Source organism: Thyridium curvatum (assembly GCF_004353045.1).
Source record: "Thyridium curvatum strain D216 chromosome Unknown NODE_30_length_408869_cov_84.441474, whole genome shotgun sequence".
Classification (NCBI taxonomy): Eukaryota; Fungi; Ascomycota; class Sordariomycetes; order Thyridiales; family Thyridiaceae; genus Thyridium; species Thyridium curvatum.
Genome location: NW_022156785.1, coordinates 273,449 through 289,184, shown reverse-complemented (window position 1 = coordinate 289,184; position 15,736 = coordinate 273,449). Strand labels below are relative to the sequence as shown.

At 55.3% G+C, this 15,736-nt stretch overlaps 5 protein-coding genes across 5 annotated transcripts; 2 read left to right on the top strand and 3 right to left on the bottom strand.

Annotated features, from left to right (window-relative positions):
- Positions 1–2,688: 2,688 nt before the first annotated feature.
- E0L32_005666 (uncharacterized protein) lies at positions 2,689–3,739 on the bottom strand (the record flags this gene model as incomplete). The annotated part of the gene is made up of 3 exons (XM_031140212.1): positions 2,689–3,040; positions 3,171–3,593; positions 3,726–3,739. 3 exons carry the CDS (start codon positions 3,737–3,739, stop codon positions 2,689–2,691), a joined length of 789 nt encoding a protein of 262 aa, XP_030995677.1.
- Positions 3,740–4,391: 652 nt separating this feature from the next.
- On the bottom strand, positions 4,392–6,032 carry E0L32_005665 (uncharacterized protein; the record flags this gene model as incomplete). The annotated part of the gene is made up of 1 exon (XM_031140211.1): positions 4,392–6,032. One exon carries the CDS (start codon positions 6,030–6,032, stop codon positions 4,392–4,394), a length of 1,641 nt encoding a protein of 546 aa, XP_030995676.1.
- A 2,106-nt stretch (positions 6,033–8,138) lies between these two features.
- Positions 8,139–10,896, top strand: E0L32_005664 (uncharacterized protein; the record flags this gene model as incomplete). The annotated part of the gene is made up of 2 exons (XM_031140210.1): positions 8,139–8,228; positions 8,647–10,896. 2 exons carry the CDS (start codon positions 8,139–8,141, stop codon positions 10,894–10,896), a joined length of 2,340 nt encoding a protein of 779 aa, XP_030995675.1.
- Positions 10,897–12,017: 1,121 nt separating this feature from the next.
- On the bottom strand, positions 12,018–12,350 carry E0L32_005663 (uncharacterized protein; the record flags this gene model as incomplete). Its single annotated transcript, XM_031140209.1, has 1 exon — positions 12,018–12,350. The coding sequence occupies one exon, from the start codon at positions 12,348–12,350 to the stop codon at positions 12,018–12,020; it is 333 nt and encodes a 110-aa protein (XP_030995674.1).
- A 933-nt stretch (positions 12,351–13,283) lies between these two features.
- E0L32_005662 (uncharacterized protein) lies at positions 13,284–15,471 on the top strand (the record flags this gene model as incomplete). Its single annotated transcript, XM_031140208.1, has 4 exons — positions 13,284–13,488; positions 13,560–13,670; positions 13,727–15,190; positions 15,272–15,471. 4 exons carry the CDS (start codon positions 13,284–13,286, stop codon positions 15,469–15,471), a joined length of 1,980 nt encoding a protein of 659 aa, XP_030995673.1.
- Positions 15,472–15,736: the final 265 nt, after the last annotated feature.

Here is a 15,736-nt window from a genome sequence, read left to right as displayed (position 1 = left end):
GCATGAAATCAGCGGAATCGAGCGACACCAATCAGGCAAACTAAGCCTTTCGAGATACTAGTCAGGTGGAGGGCGAGGGGAGGGAAGGCCTGCCTGCCCAGGAAAAGGCGGAGTAAGGCAATGAAGCTAAAGAGAAGAGGTACCTCGGGGGGCAGACAAGGTTCTTGCCGCGAGGCACTTGAGAGAGCTTAGCTTTGCCTGGCAGAAGACGAACGAGGTCATCCACGCTTGTGGATCGGTCCATCCTCCGACTTGCACAGCACATCGTACATACATAAAGTACCAAGAGGTCGCAGGTTGAGTAAGGATGCAGAAGAGCACCTACCTGGGCAGATCATGACCTACCTGCACACCATCAGCCACGCAACAGGTACATGACATGTCTCCTGCGACTGCGAGGCAGAGAGCCAAGAGCCACAAGAAGGGGCACGAGACGCTAAGGGGACACGCGAGAAAGCACGAGGGCAAAAAGAGAAAGGCCTGCGAGCAGGAGAGCGCCCCGACATCCCACGCCCGCCTCCGTCTACCTTAACAGACTTGTCAGAAAGGACAAGGGAAAGGTTGTGGTGTGTCAATGTATGTGTGGCCAAACACGGACATGGACATGCGGAGAATTTTTCTTACTCGCGCAACCCGTGACATGGACACCCCACGGCAGAAACAAGGCCTTTGTGCCCTGGCAGGGGGGGTTGTTGGCCCGCCTGCTTTCGCATTACATACCGAACGGCTCTGTTGGGCTTACCGTCGGCTTGTCCCACGGCTGGCTCGCAAGAGGGGCAAGAAAGCAGCAACTGCTCTTCGGTCTCTCATATGATCGACCTGAGGTCCGAAGGCACAAGAGTCTGGGCGTGCCTCGATCCCTTGCTCGCTCGCTCGCTTGCTTGCTTGCTTTTGAATACTGTTGCAACGAGGCGTACAACTGCAGGAGGAGAGGCGGTGGACGAGGATGAACGGTCTTGCAGAATGCCATGTGTAAGTGAGAATACGTGGTGCTCACATCAGACCTCCGTCCAAGTGGATGTGCAGGTCGGTTCGGCCCTGTGGATGCAAGTACCGAGGACGAGCAGTGGCGCCGAGCACAGATCGCTTCCTTCAAATGCCTCTGCCACAACTGCATGTCGTCCAGACAAGCAACTCTTTTCGAGACTTTGAACCCCCACCGTGCCGATTAGAACAGCCCTTCGAGAAGCGACGCTCCACAGGCCGGGGGGACCTGCAAAGATCCTGATCCTACGAAAGCAGAAGCGGACCAGACCGCTACTCGCCCTCTCGTACCGATCGGATTTGAAAAAAGCCCATCGACAATGACACCGTATAAAAGCATCAAAATATCCCGCAAAACAGTTTTCCAAGCCATCTCACAACAGAAACAGGGCCGTAGTCACGCGACCGATATGCACATGGACGAAAGCTAATGCTGGCACCGAAACGGACGTTCAATGAAAGGAATTCTGTTTCGTAATACAACCGGCCGGTCAGCCAGTGCCGGTGATCTGACTGGTTCCCGGCCTTCTGGAGGCCGTCCAACCTCCAGGGGGCCACCCTTGGACGAGCATCATGCAAGCTGCCAGGTTCGGTACGTACAGGCAAGCTAATGCATCCGGCTTCTTGCAGTGATTTCCCCTGGGCGCATCGCGGTACCGCAGGTCTTCGTACTTATACCGTTGAGGTTCTAGAACCGAAGCCTCCAGGATATGAAGCGAGGCGGAATAAAGAGCGCAGTCAACAACCACCCTCAATTTGCTCCACGTCCAATCGCTAGACTCCCATTACAAGATATAGCCAAATCAATCGAGTTCTCGACTGCACGAAGCTATTAGTAACGGCTTGTTCGGAGTCAGCATTTCCGTCACGGGGAGCGTCTTGCAGCTGACGGCAAGTCGACCTTATGTTGTGCAACCTCGAATGAGCCATTGCAAATGCGGAGTAGACAGACGCCCATCAATCGTCCATCAGCATTGCGTAGTGATTGTCAATATTATGCACAAGGCGGACTTCATCGGAACCGCATGCTGAGCTGCCCGACTTTCCAGGCCACGAAAAGTGCGAGTTGCCCATCGAATGAGAGGTGAGTTGTCACTACATCAAACAACTCACAACCGGATCGGTGCTCGGATTCGCCGAAACAGGGTCTTCTCCAACCTGCCCGGCACGCTGCAACACCACACAGATAGCGGTGGTGTACATACCCGGTGCCCATTCGCCTTTGCATCGCAAGGTTGTATCAGGTTTTGTTCATGCCCGTTCCAACCTACCTTATGTAACCCGCCTCGCACACAAGGCAGTGGCAGCAGTGCAACCTTACAGCCACAGTATCCCGATAACCTGGTTTCATCAATATGGCATCAATAGACCGGGTCTGCCATGTCAAATAATGTCTTTCAGAACCGAGGCTCATCCTACAATACGATGCATCGGAGGGGAAACCAGAAGAGATGCATGGTTTGTGGGAGCAGTCTGGCTTCGGGAAACATGCACGCGAGACACACAAACATCACAGTAACAGGCAAGGACGGCTCGACTCTGGTTCGTCAGATCATCTTTGCATTCAAAGCCCTCCTTGGATTCAACCTTCTTTTGGGTCGTCCTAGAGGCTCCAAAAGCCTAGCTAAATAAAAGTGACAAACCGAGACTCCCATGCCCATGATTTTAGGTAACCAGTATCAAACGACATCAAACGCCCAGCCATTAGTGACCAGCCAGGGCCTGAGCGCGTCTGCGGTCACGCTCCTCAGCAATGGTGAGCTTGACACCCTTGCCCTTGGGCAGGGAGATCCAGGGCTTCTCAGTGCCGATGACGAAAACGTTGCTCTCACGGGTGGCGAACGAGTTGTCAATGGCATCCTTCAGGTGGACAATGTTGAAGCCTCCATCGTGGCGCTCGCGGTGGGTGATGACACCAACACGACCCATGTTACGACCACCAGTGACCATGGCGAGGGCGCCAGTGTCGAACTTGATGAAGTCGGTGACCTTGCCGGAAGCAAGGTCAATCTTGACGGTGTCGTTGACCTTGATGGAAGGGTCGGGGTAGCGGATGCTGCGCACATGCATTGTTAGCAACAGGGACAGCATTTCAACGTACCAGCCGTATAGCCCTCGCTTTAAGAGAATCGGTGAAATTCAACCAAAGCTTGGTCCAACGGCTGACAGATGTCGGAAGAACTCACGTTCTCGCATCATGCGTAACCAAGAATGGGATTCCGCCCTTGCCGAGCTGGACGCGGCGAACCTTGCCCAGCTTGTACTCGGCCTCCTCGGCCTGGATGCGGTGGACGGTGAAGCGGCCCTTGGTGTCGTAGATCAGGCGGAAGTTCTCGCCGGTCTTCTCGATGGAGATGACGTCCATGAAGCCGGAGGGGTAGGTCAGGTCGGTGCGGACCTTGCCATCGACCTTGACGAGGCGCTGCATGAGGATGGCCCGGGTCTCGCGGTAGTTGAGCGCATACTTGAGGCGGTTGCGGACGAAGACGATCAGGGGCATGCAGTCGCGAGTCTTGTGAGGACCAGCGGAGGCCTTGGGGGCATAGACACCCGACAGCTTGTCGAGCAGCCAGTGCGAGGGCGCACTAAGGCGCTTCTGGTGCTTCTTCCTGTGTGAGGGGGATGAGGGTCAGCATGGTGATTCTGGTGATTCTCGAGGAACGGCTGCGACGTCGTTCTCGCGACAGAAATGATTGAAGCGCAGACAAGGGCAGAGCATGACTCTCTGGCGGCAAACTTACGGTCCTCGGCCCATCTTTGCGGATTGTCGATATTAGATGGTGGTGTTGAAGGGAATGGGAGGTGTCGACTGTCGTGATGGGGGAAATCTCGAAAAGTTCCAACCTAGAATTTTTGATGGGACATGAGGGTTTTCGTGCCCTAGAGCGCTAGTGTGGGGCTTTTGGTCGTTCGCAGCGAATCAATAGCTTCGTGGCTATGATTGGCTCTTGGGGGAGGGGTGATCACGTGATGGTTAGTGGCCCTGGATGGGCGCATTGGACCATCCAGACCCTTGTCAGGCTACCCTAACCCTGAATTCGATCCGCGTAAGCTTCGAGGAATCGCTGGTGCTCAACAGATCACATCAGGGAGGTAGGTAGCGTTGGAGCATGTATTAATAGGATTGTTACATTTTACGATTCATGGATCGCTCAAAAGTCTGTCTAGAATTCATACTCTTACTCCCGTACTCCGTTGGCATCAGCCCGAATCATTCCCATGTTCTACGCTGTAACGACAGAATTCCAAATCTATGCCTCGTATTCTTCCATGTTCGCCACACCCGTCCGTTCAAAGAGACGGGTGCGATGGCCGTAAAAAAAAAAGATTGCACACCTCAAGGGTTACGATAGCTTCTGTCCTAGTACCCGCAAAGTGACAAAATTTCTGTTCAATGCCCAGGGGGCTTATCTGTCTTCTGGACCATGAGCATCGTCAAGCAGCAGCCTTGAGATGTCCATCTCTCCCGCGCTTCCAAATGATGCGAAACCATGCGCATTGGAGACATCGAAAAGGTCAAGACTACCAGAGAGGACCGTCCATTTCTCTCTGGAACTAGCGTGGTTTAAAGGTCTCTCCAATGACCCCGATGAGGAGGGTAAGGGGTTCTTGATAGAGGTGTTCACTGAGGGTTCCAAGGGGCCAGTGTTTCGAGCAGGCTCCTTGGGGTGGAAGGAACCCTTCTCAATCCGGGCGTAAGTTTCGGGGTACTTGTTGCGGACCCTGTCGCGCAAGTCTGTCGGCTGTCTGCCAGAAAGACCAAATCTTGGGTCTCGCTGGATCTTGGTCCAGGCTGGTCCGTAGTGTTCAAGGCCATCCAGGATGTCCTTATCGTCTTGTTCAGAGAAGGGCTTCCTTACCCGTCGATGCGACGTTTTGAACGGTCCTCGGATACCCAGCTCCTCTAGATCTTCAAGCTTCTTGCGATGCGCCCGGCTCTTCTTCTGCTTTGGGGCGGCATCGGACTCCTGCTGAGCACCCGGATTTGCCTTGGCCGAATCGGGATCATCGGCGTCAACCAAGATGTTCTCAAGCTGGAGACTCGTCTTGGTACGTAGTGGCGGCTCCAAATCGGGTTCAATGGGCAAATGTGACTCTTTGTTGCCTCTCTTGGTCCTCAACTCGTTTGGGCAGCACGTTCGAAATCGATCCTTCAGATCCCCCGCAGTGCGCTCGTTGAACTTGTAATTCGGATCCTCAAGAATGGTCGTCCACTTGCCCACACCGTGCTTACTGACTCCTAATAGCAAGTGGTTGGTTTCTTCTTCGGACCACTTCCTCCTCGGTTTCGCAGCTCTCCGCTTGACCTTGCCGGAAGCATTCTTGTCGCTTTCTGCAGGTGCTGGAGGGCCGGGACCGTCATGAGTTGCGGAGTCGAACCCGTGCAAGGGACCAATGGGGGTCGCGTTGTCGCCACCACCAAAGCCGGCAGATGATATAGGCGGGAGGAGGTGGGCAGCGGCACTTGGCGGGGGTTGGTGCAGGCCGCTGATGATAGGAGGCATGGGGCGTGGCTGATTGGAAAGATCGCTGTTAATCGGCGCAATCTTGACCTCCTGCGTGGACTTTTGTCTCTTGAGCGGCTGGGGCAATTGCATGAGCTCATCCTTGCCGGTAAGTGCGCGGTGGCGCTTCTTCGGCGCCCCCTCGTCCAGGGATTCCTCTGTGTCAACTAGTATCCTGTGAAGAGGGGCTGAGGAATCGCCATTCTCGGCGTGGTCGAGGAGCATGCGCAGCGAGTGGCCGGATCTCTTGGTTTTGGGAGTGCCTTGGTCGCCGGCCTCTTGCGAAGGGACTAGGCCTGGCGATACATCCTCGTTCCCGAGCTCGAAGAAGGGTGGCAACTGTTTCAAAGGGGTGTGGACTTGGGAGGAGGCCTTGTCGTTCCGCTGGCTGGCGCCGACATCCAGATCGAGAGGAGGGAGAGACACAGGATGTCCGCCATCTCTGAAGGAGAATGAATGGATGGGAGGGAGATCGCGAGAAGGCGAGTGCGTGACGTTAGTGTCGTTCAGCAGGTGTATCAAGCGTGGCTCGATGGTAGCCATCGTGGGAAAGTCGTGCCGGATGGGGCATTGGAGACTGAGGAGCAGAGACGACAGGGATTAGAAAGGGTTATATGTACAATGCCGAATGCAAGGCAATGGCGATGACAGCGGAAGTCACCGGGTCAGAAGCGAAAGGTTGCGCATGAGAAGATGTTGCAAAGGGAGCAAACAAAGGTGGGCGAGTTTGACTGATACAGAAAAGGCGTTGGAACGGCCGAGCATGAGGATAGTGGCGGGATTCATAAGTGCGGTTTGCAAATCTGCCGGCGCATTTGCGGTGGCATGGCCACCCAGGCGATGGCCTGCTTTGGGGGCGGCCCATGTTGGAAACGTTGGAAACAGCGTGGGCAGCGCCAACTAACAGCATGGCTCGGCGCTGTAACTGCTCCGCTAACAGAACCTTGGAACCCTACAGTGTGTACGGACAGACTGCTGCAGCCCCGGTGCACTAACTAACACTCGTACCTGCAAGGCGGACGTTTCCGTGCTACACAAGTCCCCAGTTGCAGATTTGACATCTGCCGGAATGTGTGGAGGGCGTGGTAGCACAAAGAGTTGGCCGATTATGAGACAGTCCGGAGCGAAATCCCTGGTACGATTTCTTGTATGAGAGCATCATTGATAGCACTGGTGATGCTTGGGCCCGGCGGCCGGATGGGCCTGTTGAGGCGTGGGCTTTGGAAGCGCCAGAAGCCTGTCTTGGGCTTCGATAGCAGCTTGTTCATGGGACCGGTCCATCGTCTTAGTCATGGCATCCTAACGGCTCGAACGATTGTTATCCACCCTGCAACCAGAACCGTTGAATGTAGACACCCGTCCATCCCAAGCCTTATACAGCTTCATTGCTCTAGACCAACCACTCGAATGTCCCTTATTGATTACGACGCCCCGGCCTCCCCGTTACATCTCATTTTTCATTTTAACATCGACAGTGGCCTGGTCAAGCTGAGTAACCCTGTAAGTTCAGGACTATTCTTTGGCGCACAGTGCGCTCGGACATGGACAGAGCTCAACTGACCTGAATTGGTTGACGGTGAGGTTGAAGCAAGATGGCCTCACGACTTCCTGCTTTTCCACGCTTCGTGTTCACTATCTTTGAGCCGATCTCGCTGTGAGTGCAGCCTAGACCCGGAGGCCCGTCGCGGGTGTAACAAGATTGTTGTGGTCCGGATTACTCACCTGCGCATGTTCTGCGCTCGTTCAGGATTGGCGGCTGCGTCCCAGCAATGTTGAACCCAGCATGGTTCGTCAATGAGCAGATTGCGTCGTCAGAGGTCTATCGTGGCACCTCGGACAGCAGTCTCCTGGTCACTCAACAACTCGGCAACGCGTACGGTCTGCTGTTTATGCTTGGCGTTGCCGTGCTGTACACAACGACTGAGATCAAGGTCGTGAGGAACTACTTGGTGGCGCTGTGGATAGCCGACATTGGCCACATCTGGGTCACTTACAACATCCTCCAGTATGACAGATTCCTGGCGATAGGCCAGTGGAATGCCATGACCTGGGGTAACGTCGGTGTGACGGCATGTACCTACCTATTTCCTGCCCTTCTGCGGCCTCGATGTTGAGCAAGACCGTGTGCTAACTTGGGTCTTTTTTCTGTCCGCCAGGCATTTCTCTGTCTCACCAGGACGGCATACTTGTTGGGATTGTTTGGCCCCGACAAGCCACTCTCTCTCTCACCGAGGAAGGTTGACTGATCGCCCGGTGACGCACGCAAGGCGGCCAACACCAGCAGCTGCTGTTGGCTGCGCCTACAAGCCAGAAATTCTGCCTCGCGCTGCCAACAGCCAGCGGTTGGGCTGCAATATCGTGTTGGATATTCGCATGTGAGATACATGTATTGTTGGTACTAGCAAACAAAGGGTGGATAATGGATACTGGCGATCTTCCGACCCATAAACCCCCACACCAGAAACCCGACGCCAGACTGTTGATAAAGTCTCATCCTTGACGCTTTTTGTTCCTACCTAGGTATCTCGCTCTGCTTCCTTTCCTGAATTTTCCTCCTCCCATTCGAATGCCGACGTCACCTTGGAAAATGTCCGTCCAGTCACAGACTCGCAGCCGCAACCAAGGCACACTCACTACACACCACTCACAATGGGTGGCGGTGACTCGGCCTTTCTGGCCATTGTTCAGTGGCACAGCTGGTCCGCAGAAGCAGGCCGCGTCCCCAAGACTTGCCGGGATGTGAGTCGGCATCTCTGAGGCTGAGTCTCCACAACCGTCGTGATTGGTGATAGTCCGCATGCAGGTTGCGACACTTGCTGTGCTGCCCGTCATCATGCCCCGGTCCATTGGGCGTCATCGTCGAATGTCCCGTAAGGCCAAGGCTCCGTAATCCTCCACACCTGCATCGCATCGTGCCCTTTTTTTAAATACTGGGGGGCCAGCCCTTCTCCCCTGCTCCGAGGACCTGTTGTCAGGACCTCACCTCTCTCCTGTTTTATTTGTCGGCCAGGTCAGTGCCGTTCTGCTTTTTCTCTCAACCCCAACTGGTGGAGGGGGGACCAACTCGGACGGCCGCTACATTGGGCACCCACCTCCACTCGGCCTGCTGCCCAACATGGCTCGCCCATCACAACGTCATATCATGGACCAATTACAGTCTCGCCTCGGCGACCTTACCGAGGTCTTGTTCGAGCGGGCGCCCTACTGCAGAGGTGGCCAGTTTCGTGGTGCAGGTACCCGTCTGGCGGCCCTGTGTCGGGGCCCTGCAGCTGCTCACAGCGCCTTGCACCAGCTCGAGGAGAGATGGGCAGACTTGGACGCCGCGCGGCAGACGACTCTGAGGACGGAGTGGGAGATCCAGATGATCAGGTTCTACCACGACACCAAGGAGTCGTGCAGCGCATGCCAGCCAGTGTTTGGCAATGGCGGCTACAGTCAGGCGATGGACTGCTCCGTCTGCGCTATCAAAGCGTCGACCATGTCGGAGGACCTCGAGAAGTTCGCAAACACCTTTGCAGACAAGTTCAAGCCCGAGCCGTCGCCGCCGGAGCCTCCTCCGCCACCGCCAGAGCCCGCGCCGGCGCCAGCTGCCGAGCCAGACCCTGAACTCCTGGAGAAGATCAAAGCTCTTGAGCTCCGGGTGGCCGTTCAGAAAGACGCCCTGGGCGAGCTGCAGAAGGTGATCGACGGAGCAGACACCGAGAAGGAAGCCCACAAGAAGGGGCTCGAAGAGTCTGAGAAAGCAAAGCAGGATTTGCAGAGCCGGTGCGACACACTGGAGACGGACATTCGAAGCCTCCTCGAAAACATTGAGAAGTTTGCCGAGGATCTTGACATCGGTATGCGCTGGCAGACGGCGCAGATGGCATATGCCGCATTGCACAAGTTCACGCTCGCTCGGCGGAGCAGGCTGGAGTCCGATCCCGCACAGGAAGAGACGTGCCGCGAGCTCGAGGTCAAAGCTTTGTGCTTCAAGCATAAACAGATCCAGTCGCTCACCAAGCTCGGCCGCTTCAGTGACGCGGAGCCCATGGCCAAGCAAGTCTGGGAGCGGAGAAAGGAGTTGCTGCCTGCGGATGCCAAGGAGACCCGCGCCATCTCCAGAGACTTTTGCGACATCCTGCGAAAGAACGGAAAGTACTTTGAAGCGGAGCGAGAACTGGTGTCGATGTGGTACAACTCGATGCAAAGCGTTCCTGGAGCTGAGGAGGAAGAGTGGAAGTTGGAAACCGCCTCCAGGATCGGAGAGGTGATGGCGGAGCAAAGAAAGTTTGCCGATGCGGCGTCGTGGCATCGCCGCGTGCTGGAGCAGCGCTTGGCTAAGAGCCCTCTCGACGTGGAGAAAGCGTCTGCTGCCGCCGTCCAGTGCATATCAGCCCAGAACCAGCAAGACACCGGCTTCGTGATCATGGACCACGCTATCATCCCCCATCTGGAGCGGATATGGAAGGAGCGCACGCCGAACACCGAGAACGAGAACGTTCTGACATGCGGCCACGAGCTCGGCGTTCGTTTGATAGGACTGGCCAAGGATGACGAGGCAGCGCCTATTCTCTTGTCCGTGTGGGAAAAGAGAAAAGCATTTGGACCTCCGCACCAACTTGAAGCAATGGAAACAGCGCTTGCCCTCGTTGATCTCTCCGTCAAGACGGAGAACCTCCCGAGGCTCGAGACACTGTACCACTGGATCACGATGAACCGCACGCCGGACCAGAGCGAGACCGAGCATCTCTGGTACCGGTACCGCCTGGGGTGCGTCCAGGCGGTTCTCGAGAAGTGGGCGATCGCGGAAGACAACCTGCGGAAAGTCCTCTCGCATCACAAGCAGCTCTTTGGAAGCGATGACCCGGATACTATACAGTACACCCAGGTCCTAGCCGAAGTCCTGAGAAGGGAGAACCGGCTCGACGACGCGCTGAGGCTCGTCCAGCCGCTCTGGGAGGACCGCCAGCGGCACCCGCGCAGCTGGCTGCAGGCGACTCTGAGGATCGGCCACCTGTACGGCGACATACTCAACGAGTCCAACTCGCCCGCCGACCTAGCCAAGGCCGAGGCCATCTTGCGGGAGGTGTGGGAGTCGACAGCCACCAACATCTCGAGCATGATGCCCCTGGCGAGCCTCGTCCCCGCCGGCGACTGCTACGGCATCAGCCTCATGAAGCGCCAGAAGTTCCTCGAGGCGCGGCCCATCTTTGCCCAGGTGGCCGAGTGGAAGCGCTGGCTCGGCTTCGACCAGAAGGCGCTGGAGCGCTCCGAGCACCTGGCCATGCGTGCGACGGAATGGGGCAGCCGGAAGCACCCGCCGATCTACCGCCCGACCCCGGTGTACCACCAGCTACGGCTCAGGGATTTCCTCGACCGATGGTTCTCGTCCACGGTCGTCACCGCGGCTATTACGGACTCTTGAAGTGACTTGAGTGTTTTACGCTTGCGCATGGTATTCTTTCACCCTGGTCCTGGCTATCTGATTGTTCTAGAAACGCCATGGGGATCCGCGTATTCCATTGAATGGTTCATTGAATTACACGACGGCAAGCCAGTTAGATAGAGCTTGTTTTTTTCTTCTTCCTTTATTGTGATTTGAGGAGCTGAGGATGCCCTTATCATGGGTCTTGTAGTGTGTACTTGGTTTGAGGTGTTCTGCGATATGTAACTCTTAGTGATACACTTAGTGATACCCGTAGCTTTCTTTCGTGGTTTTTCTTGTCTATTTCTAGCGTTCTTGTTAGACCAGCCTCTAAAAGCAGTTGCAAACTGAGAAAAGACATTGAAAATGTTGAGTTCCAAGAGATGCATTCACATGGATTTCAGGTCTTCACATCCAAGAGAGAGAGCGTGGGGGCCGTGCTGGTCCCAGTGGTCAGGTACAAGTACATGCAGATTGATTGATGGATCCGTCCGGCTGTCAGCATTCCAAACCCCACACAGGCTCTGTGTCAGGCGGGTCTACCCACTAGCGCCACGCACTACAACTTTTCTATAAGTACAAGTACCTAACTACCTAAGGTACCTAGATTCCCCACCGCGACCCGTTGGCCAACAAAGATGCCCATCGCGGTGGTCCAGAGTTTTCCCCTGTGCATCCAAGTCAGGAAGTGAACAAGCTAGATCGATCATGATTCGCATACCTGTTCGGGGGCGAGGTTGATGCAAAAGCACCACTTCTCTGGGCTGCTAGTGTCGCAGGCTCTGACGGCAAAGCACGGCCAAGGCGAGAAAGACGAGAGCAATCTGGCCACCACTGGACGTTGCGACCTCGCCGAGCAAGACGCTGAAACCTCCTCTAGCAACAGCCTCTTGGTGCTGCTGCATGGCCTTGAGCGTGGGTTGGGAGACATTGTATCCGGCGAACACAGATGATTTATGGCGGCCAGTCTGGGCAAAGGCGACGAATTGGCCCGGCAGGTCGGTGCCCGGCAAACCATCCTAGGGATTGACCGGGGCCGAAGCGCCACGGGAGGAGTTGGCGACTGTAAGGTTGCTCCATCCAGTTACTGCAGGGAGCCAGGCGGGCAGAAAGGTTAGCCGTCACTCTGACCGGAGCTGGTTGGGGGGTGGGGGTGGGTGAGGGGCAGGGCAGAAGGTAGAAGGGGAGAGGGGAAATAACATACCCAGCTCCAAGCCCTGAGAGGCGAGGCCATGCATATCGCCGTTGTCGGTATTGTCGAGGCCGTCCATATCGAGAGGCATGCACGCGACGAGAACAAGGTTATTGTTCTTTGCCATGACAAAGGCGGCTCGGTCGTCGCGCTCGGCACTGGCAAGGACGCGAGGGTCGTCTTGACCCTCGTGCTTACCGTCGTTGTTTTCGTCGCGGTCTTGGGTACCGCCGTGGGCGAAAGAATCAAAACAACCTGCCATGGTGCTTTGATTATTGTTGTATTCGCGGGTTGGCTCGGATTTGCAGAAGAGACTGGGCGGTGGACGTTGCTGATCTTCTCTTGAGTTACGTATGTGTCTGCACACGGTACCTAACGATACAAACGGCGGTGATGATTGAAAGAGAGAAGAATAAGGAAAGGGCATGTGTAGGAGAGAGAGGGACAGAGATGGGTCAAAGCTCAATGGGAGAAGAAGCCCTGGTGAGTTGTGGGTGAGAGCTGGAGGTGAATTGATTTCAAAGATGTGCCCCAGGATTCAAGAATGAGCTTGAAGTGGCTCCATTGGTAGCGCATTGGTAGCGCGGTCGTGTCAGTATAAACTAGGGGCACGATACAAGTACCTAGGTAGGTACCTAGGTACATTGTGATCAAACAGCTTGGACAGTGGAGGCAGTCAGCTGAGCAGCACCATGGCTTGAGGCCCAGCTGTATGTAACAGTAGATGAGAAAGAGGAGATGGAATTGAAATGAAAGGTCACTGAATTATTTTGTTTTTACATTGAGATACAATTCCATGGGATCATTTGAGTACCAACGAGTCGTCCTTTGAGGATTTTGAGAAGGGGGATTTTGGCACGGGAACCGCACCGCTCTCGAGCAAGTTATTTCCATTACTTCCGAAGCCCCCTCTCTGCTGACTTATCCATCTGCCATGTCGTCACGACGTCTCATCTTTCTTTATCGTACTGACAACCACCTCTGCGTCTTCTTGGCAACACTGCGTGCGCATTTCAACTCGAAGCGATAGTCTGAGGCTCCGACTTTTGATCGATCCAGCTTCGCACTTGCAGAAATACAACATCTCTTTGGCAGAGGGACTTGTTTTGGTACAAGTCACAGGTCTTGCCAGCTCAAGCTTCGGCGATAAGAGAGCGGTCTTGGAGTGTGGAGATAGCCACTTCCCATCGCCAATATGGCATCTCATCAGGAGGACCCTGAAAGCGCAGGAGAGGACGTGTTTGAATCAGCTGAAGAAGAGATGGATTTATTTCCCGTAGCCTTTGGCGAAGATGACGATGACGACGAAGGCTCCGAGTACGTGGATGAAGATGACGAGGATGCCGAGGATGACGACTATGACGAGCATGATCATGGAGAGCACCATGCATACATCGACGGTATGTTATCTCGTCATCTGTTGCTGCACGTCCCAGCACTGCTGATGCTGACCGGGTTATTCAACTTGCAGCTGGTGGCATGCAAGTGGAGATCTCATTCCAACCAGAGGATGGCGAAGATGACGAGGCTGCCGGCTGGGCTGAGAGGAACCTCGCTCAGGTCATCAATTTGATTGCGGGTGGTAAGTCGGAGTTGCCTATTCAGGTAAACAGACACTGATTGCTAATGCCCGACCAGGAGGTCAGGCTGGCCATACTTTCTTGTCTCGAACGCAGCTGCGGGCTCTGTTGGGAACAACGAACGCTCTCGCCGATGATGACGACGAGGACCATGAATGGGACGAGATGGGCTATGGCGGGCGGCGTAGGCGACGAGTCAGGGGGGATCCCGATCGGTTCCCTAAGATCCCAAGTGATGAAGGAACGGAGCTGATGACCTCCGGGGTCTTTGGCTCTACAGACCGGCAAGCATCATCACAGGTCCCCAAGCAGAAAGCGCTTGCCCGAAGGATACTGGATCGCGAGCTTGGGCTTGACGACAAGATTAGCTGGAGGATGCGACAGGGCCTTATGGCGCAGAGCCTCATACCCACCAAAGATGCCGACATGGTCATCCACTATCACGACCCGGTGTATTCTGGACAGTTTTCCGATGATGGGAACTTCTTCTTCTCCTGCGTCAAGGATTTCAAAGTACGCATGTACGACACCTCGAATCCCTACAACTGGAGGCACTACAAGACAGTCAGCCACCCCTTCGGGCAGTGGACCCTCACCGATGCGTCGTTGAGTCCTGATAACAAGTGGCTGGCATACACCTCTATCCAGCCGACCGTCTGTCTCGCACCGACGGACCCGAGCGACACTGGTGACCCGTACACCCTGAATCTATCTGACTCGGGCAATGCCGCCCAACTCCACGACGCCTGGCATACACACCACTCGTTTGGCATATTCTCGGTTCGTTTCTCTGGTGACGGCCGAGAACTCGTAGCTGGCACGAATGCCGCTACGGTTGTGATCTACGATATCGAGTCGAGGCGAGTTTTGCACACCGTGTCTGGCCACGAAGACGATGTCAACGCCGTATGTTTTGCGGATAAGATGTCGCCCCACATCCTCTACTCGGGTTCAGATGATGCTACCATCAAGGTATGGGACAGGCGCAGCATGGGAGATGGGCGCGAGGCTGGCGCCTTCGTCGGCCACTGCGAGGGCCTCACATATATCGACAGCAAGGGCGACGGGCGGTACATTCTCTCGAACGGCAAAGACCAGACGATGAAGTTGTGGGACCTGCGCATGGCCATGAGCACTGAACAGTTCGCCGAGAAGAACCCGATGCAGTTCACGCGACACAGCAACTTTGATTATCGCTTCCACCGGTACTTCGATGACGACTGGTTCAAGCACCCCTACGACAACTCTCTTGTGACGTTCCGGGGCCACCAGGTGCGGCGGACGCTAATTCGATGCCACTTCTCGCCCCCCGGCAGTACGGATTCTCGGTATGTCTACTCGGGCAGTTATGATGGCAGGGTATACGTATGGAATATGGATGCAACTATCGCAGCCAAGATTGATATCAGAGATGCGGCATCCGAGATGATTTATGGCTCGAGACAAATGGGAATCAGGCGTCACCTTGGGTCTGCGTGCGTACGAGAGGCCAGCTGGCATCCTACTGCACCCATTCTTGTTGGTGAGTACTGTCGAGCTACCCCTTGACTTTGTGTGTCTGCAATGCATGTGTGGAGCTGAAACTGACACATTTCGAAACCAGCGTCTGCATGGAACGGACAGCAGGACTTTGGCTCATGTACGGTCCACTCCTACAACGATGCTCGTGAGGATGACGCGGACCCTAAAATGGGTCGCGTTGTCGATGACCAGCTCCGTCCGTTGGGGTTGCGCGCAGAAACAGAGTCTCCGGAACCGGGAGCAGGCGACTTGGGGCATTTCTTTGGCACTGGTGACTGGTAGGGCTTGGTCATGGATGATGGTGCAGTAGATTGATGCTGCTAGGTTTGTTTTCGGGCCTTCCTTTATGGTTCATGTCTGCAAGATGCAAGATAGACATCAAAGTAGCCATGGAAATAGCTATTCGAGTTTCGTTGCGCGAGGTGTGTCCCCTCGTCTCATGCCAGTGTCAGATCGGGTGTTGAGCTGAGGGCGTGCGCGTCCACCATATATCGAACTCTGGCTGTTGAATTCACTGGATTGTTGGGGCCATTGATTTGACAGTCAT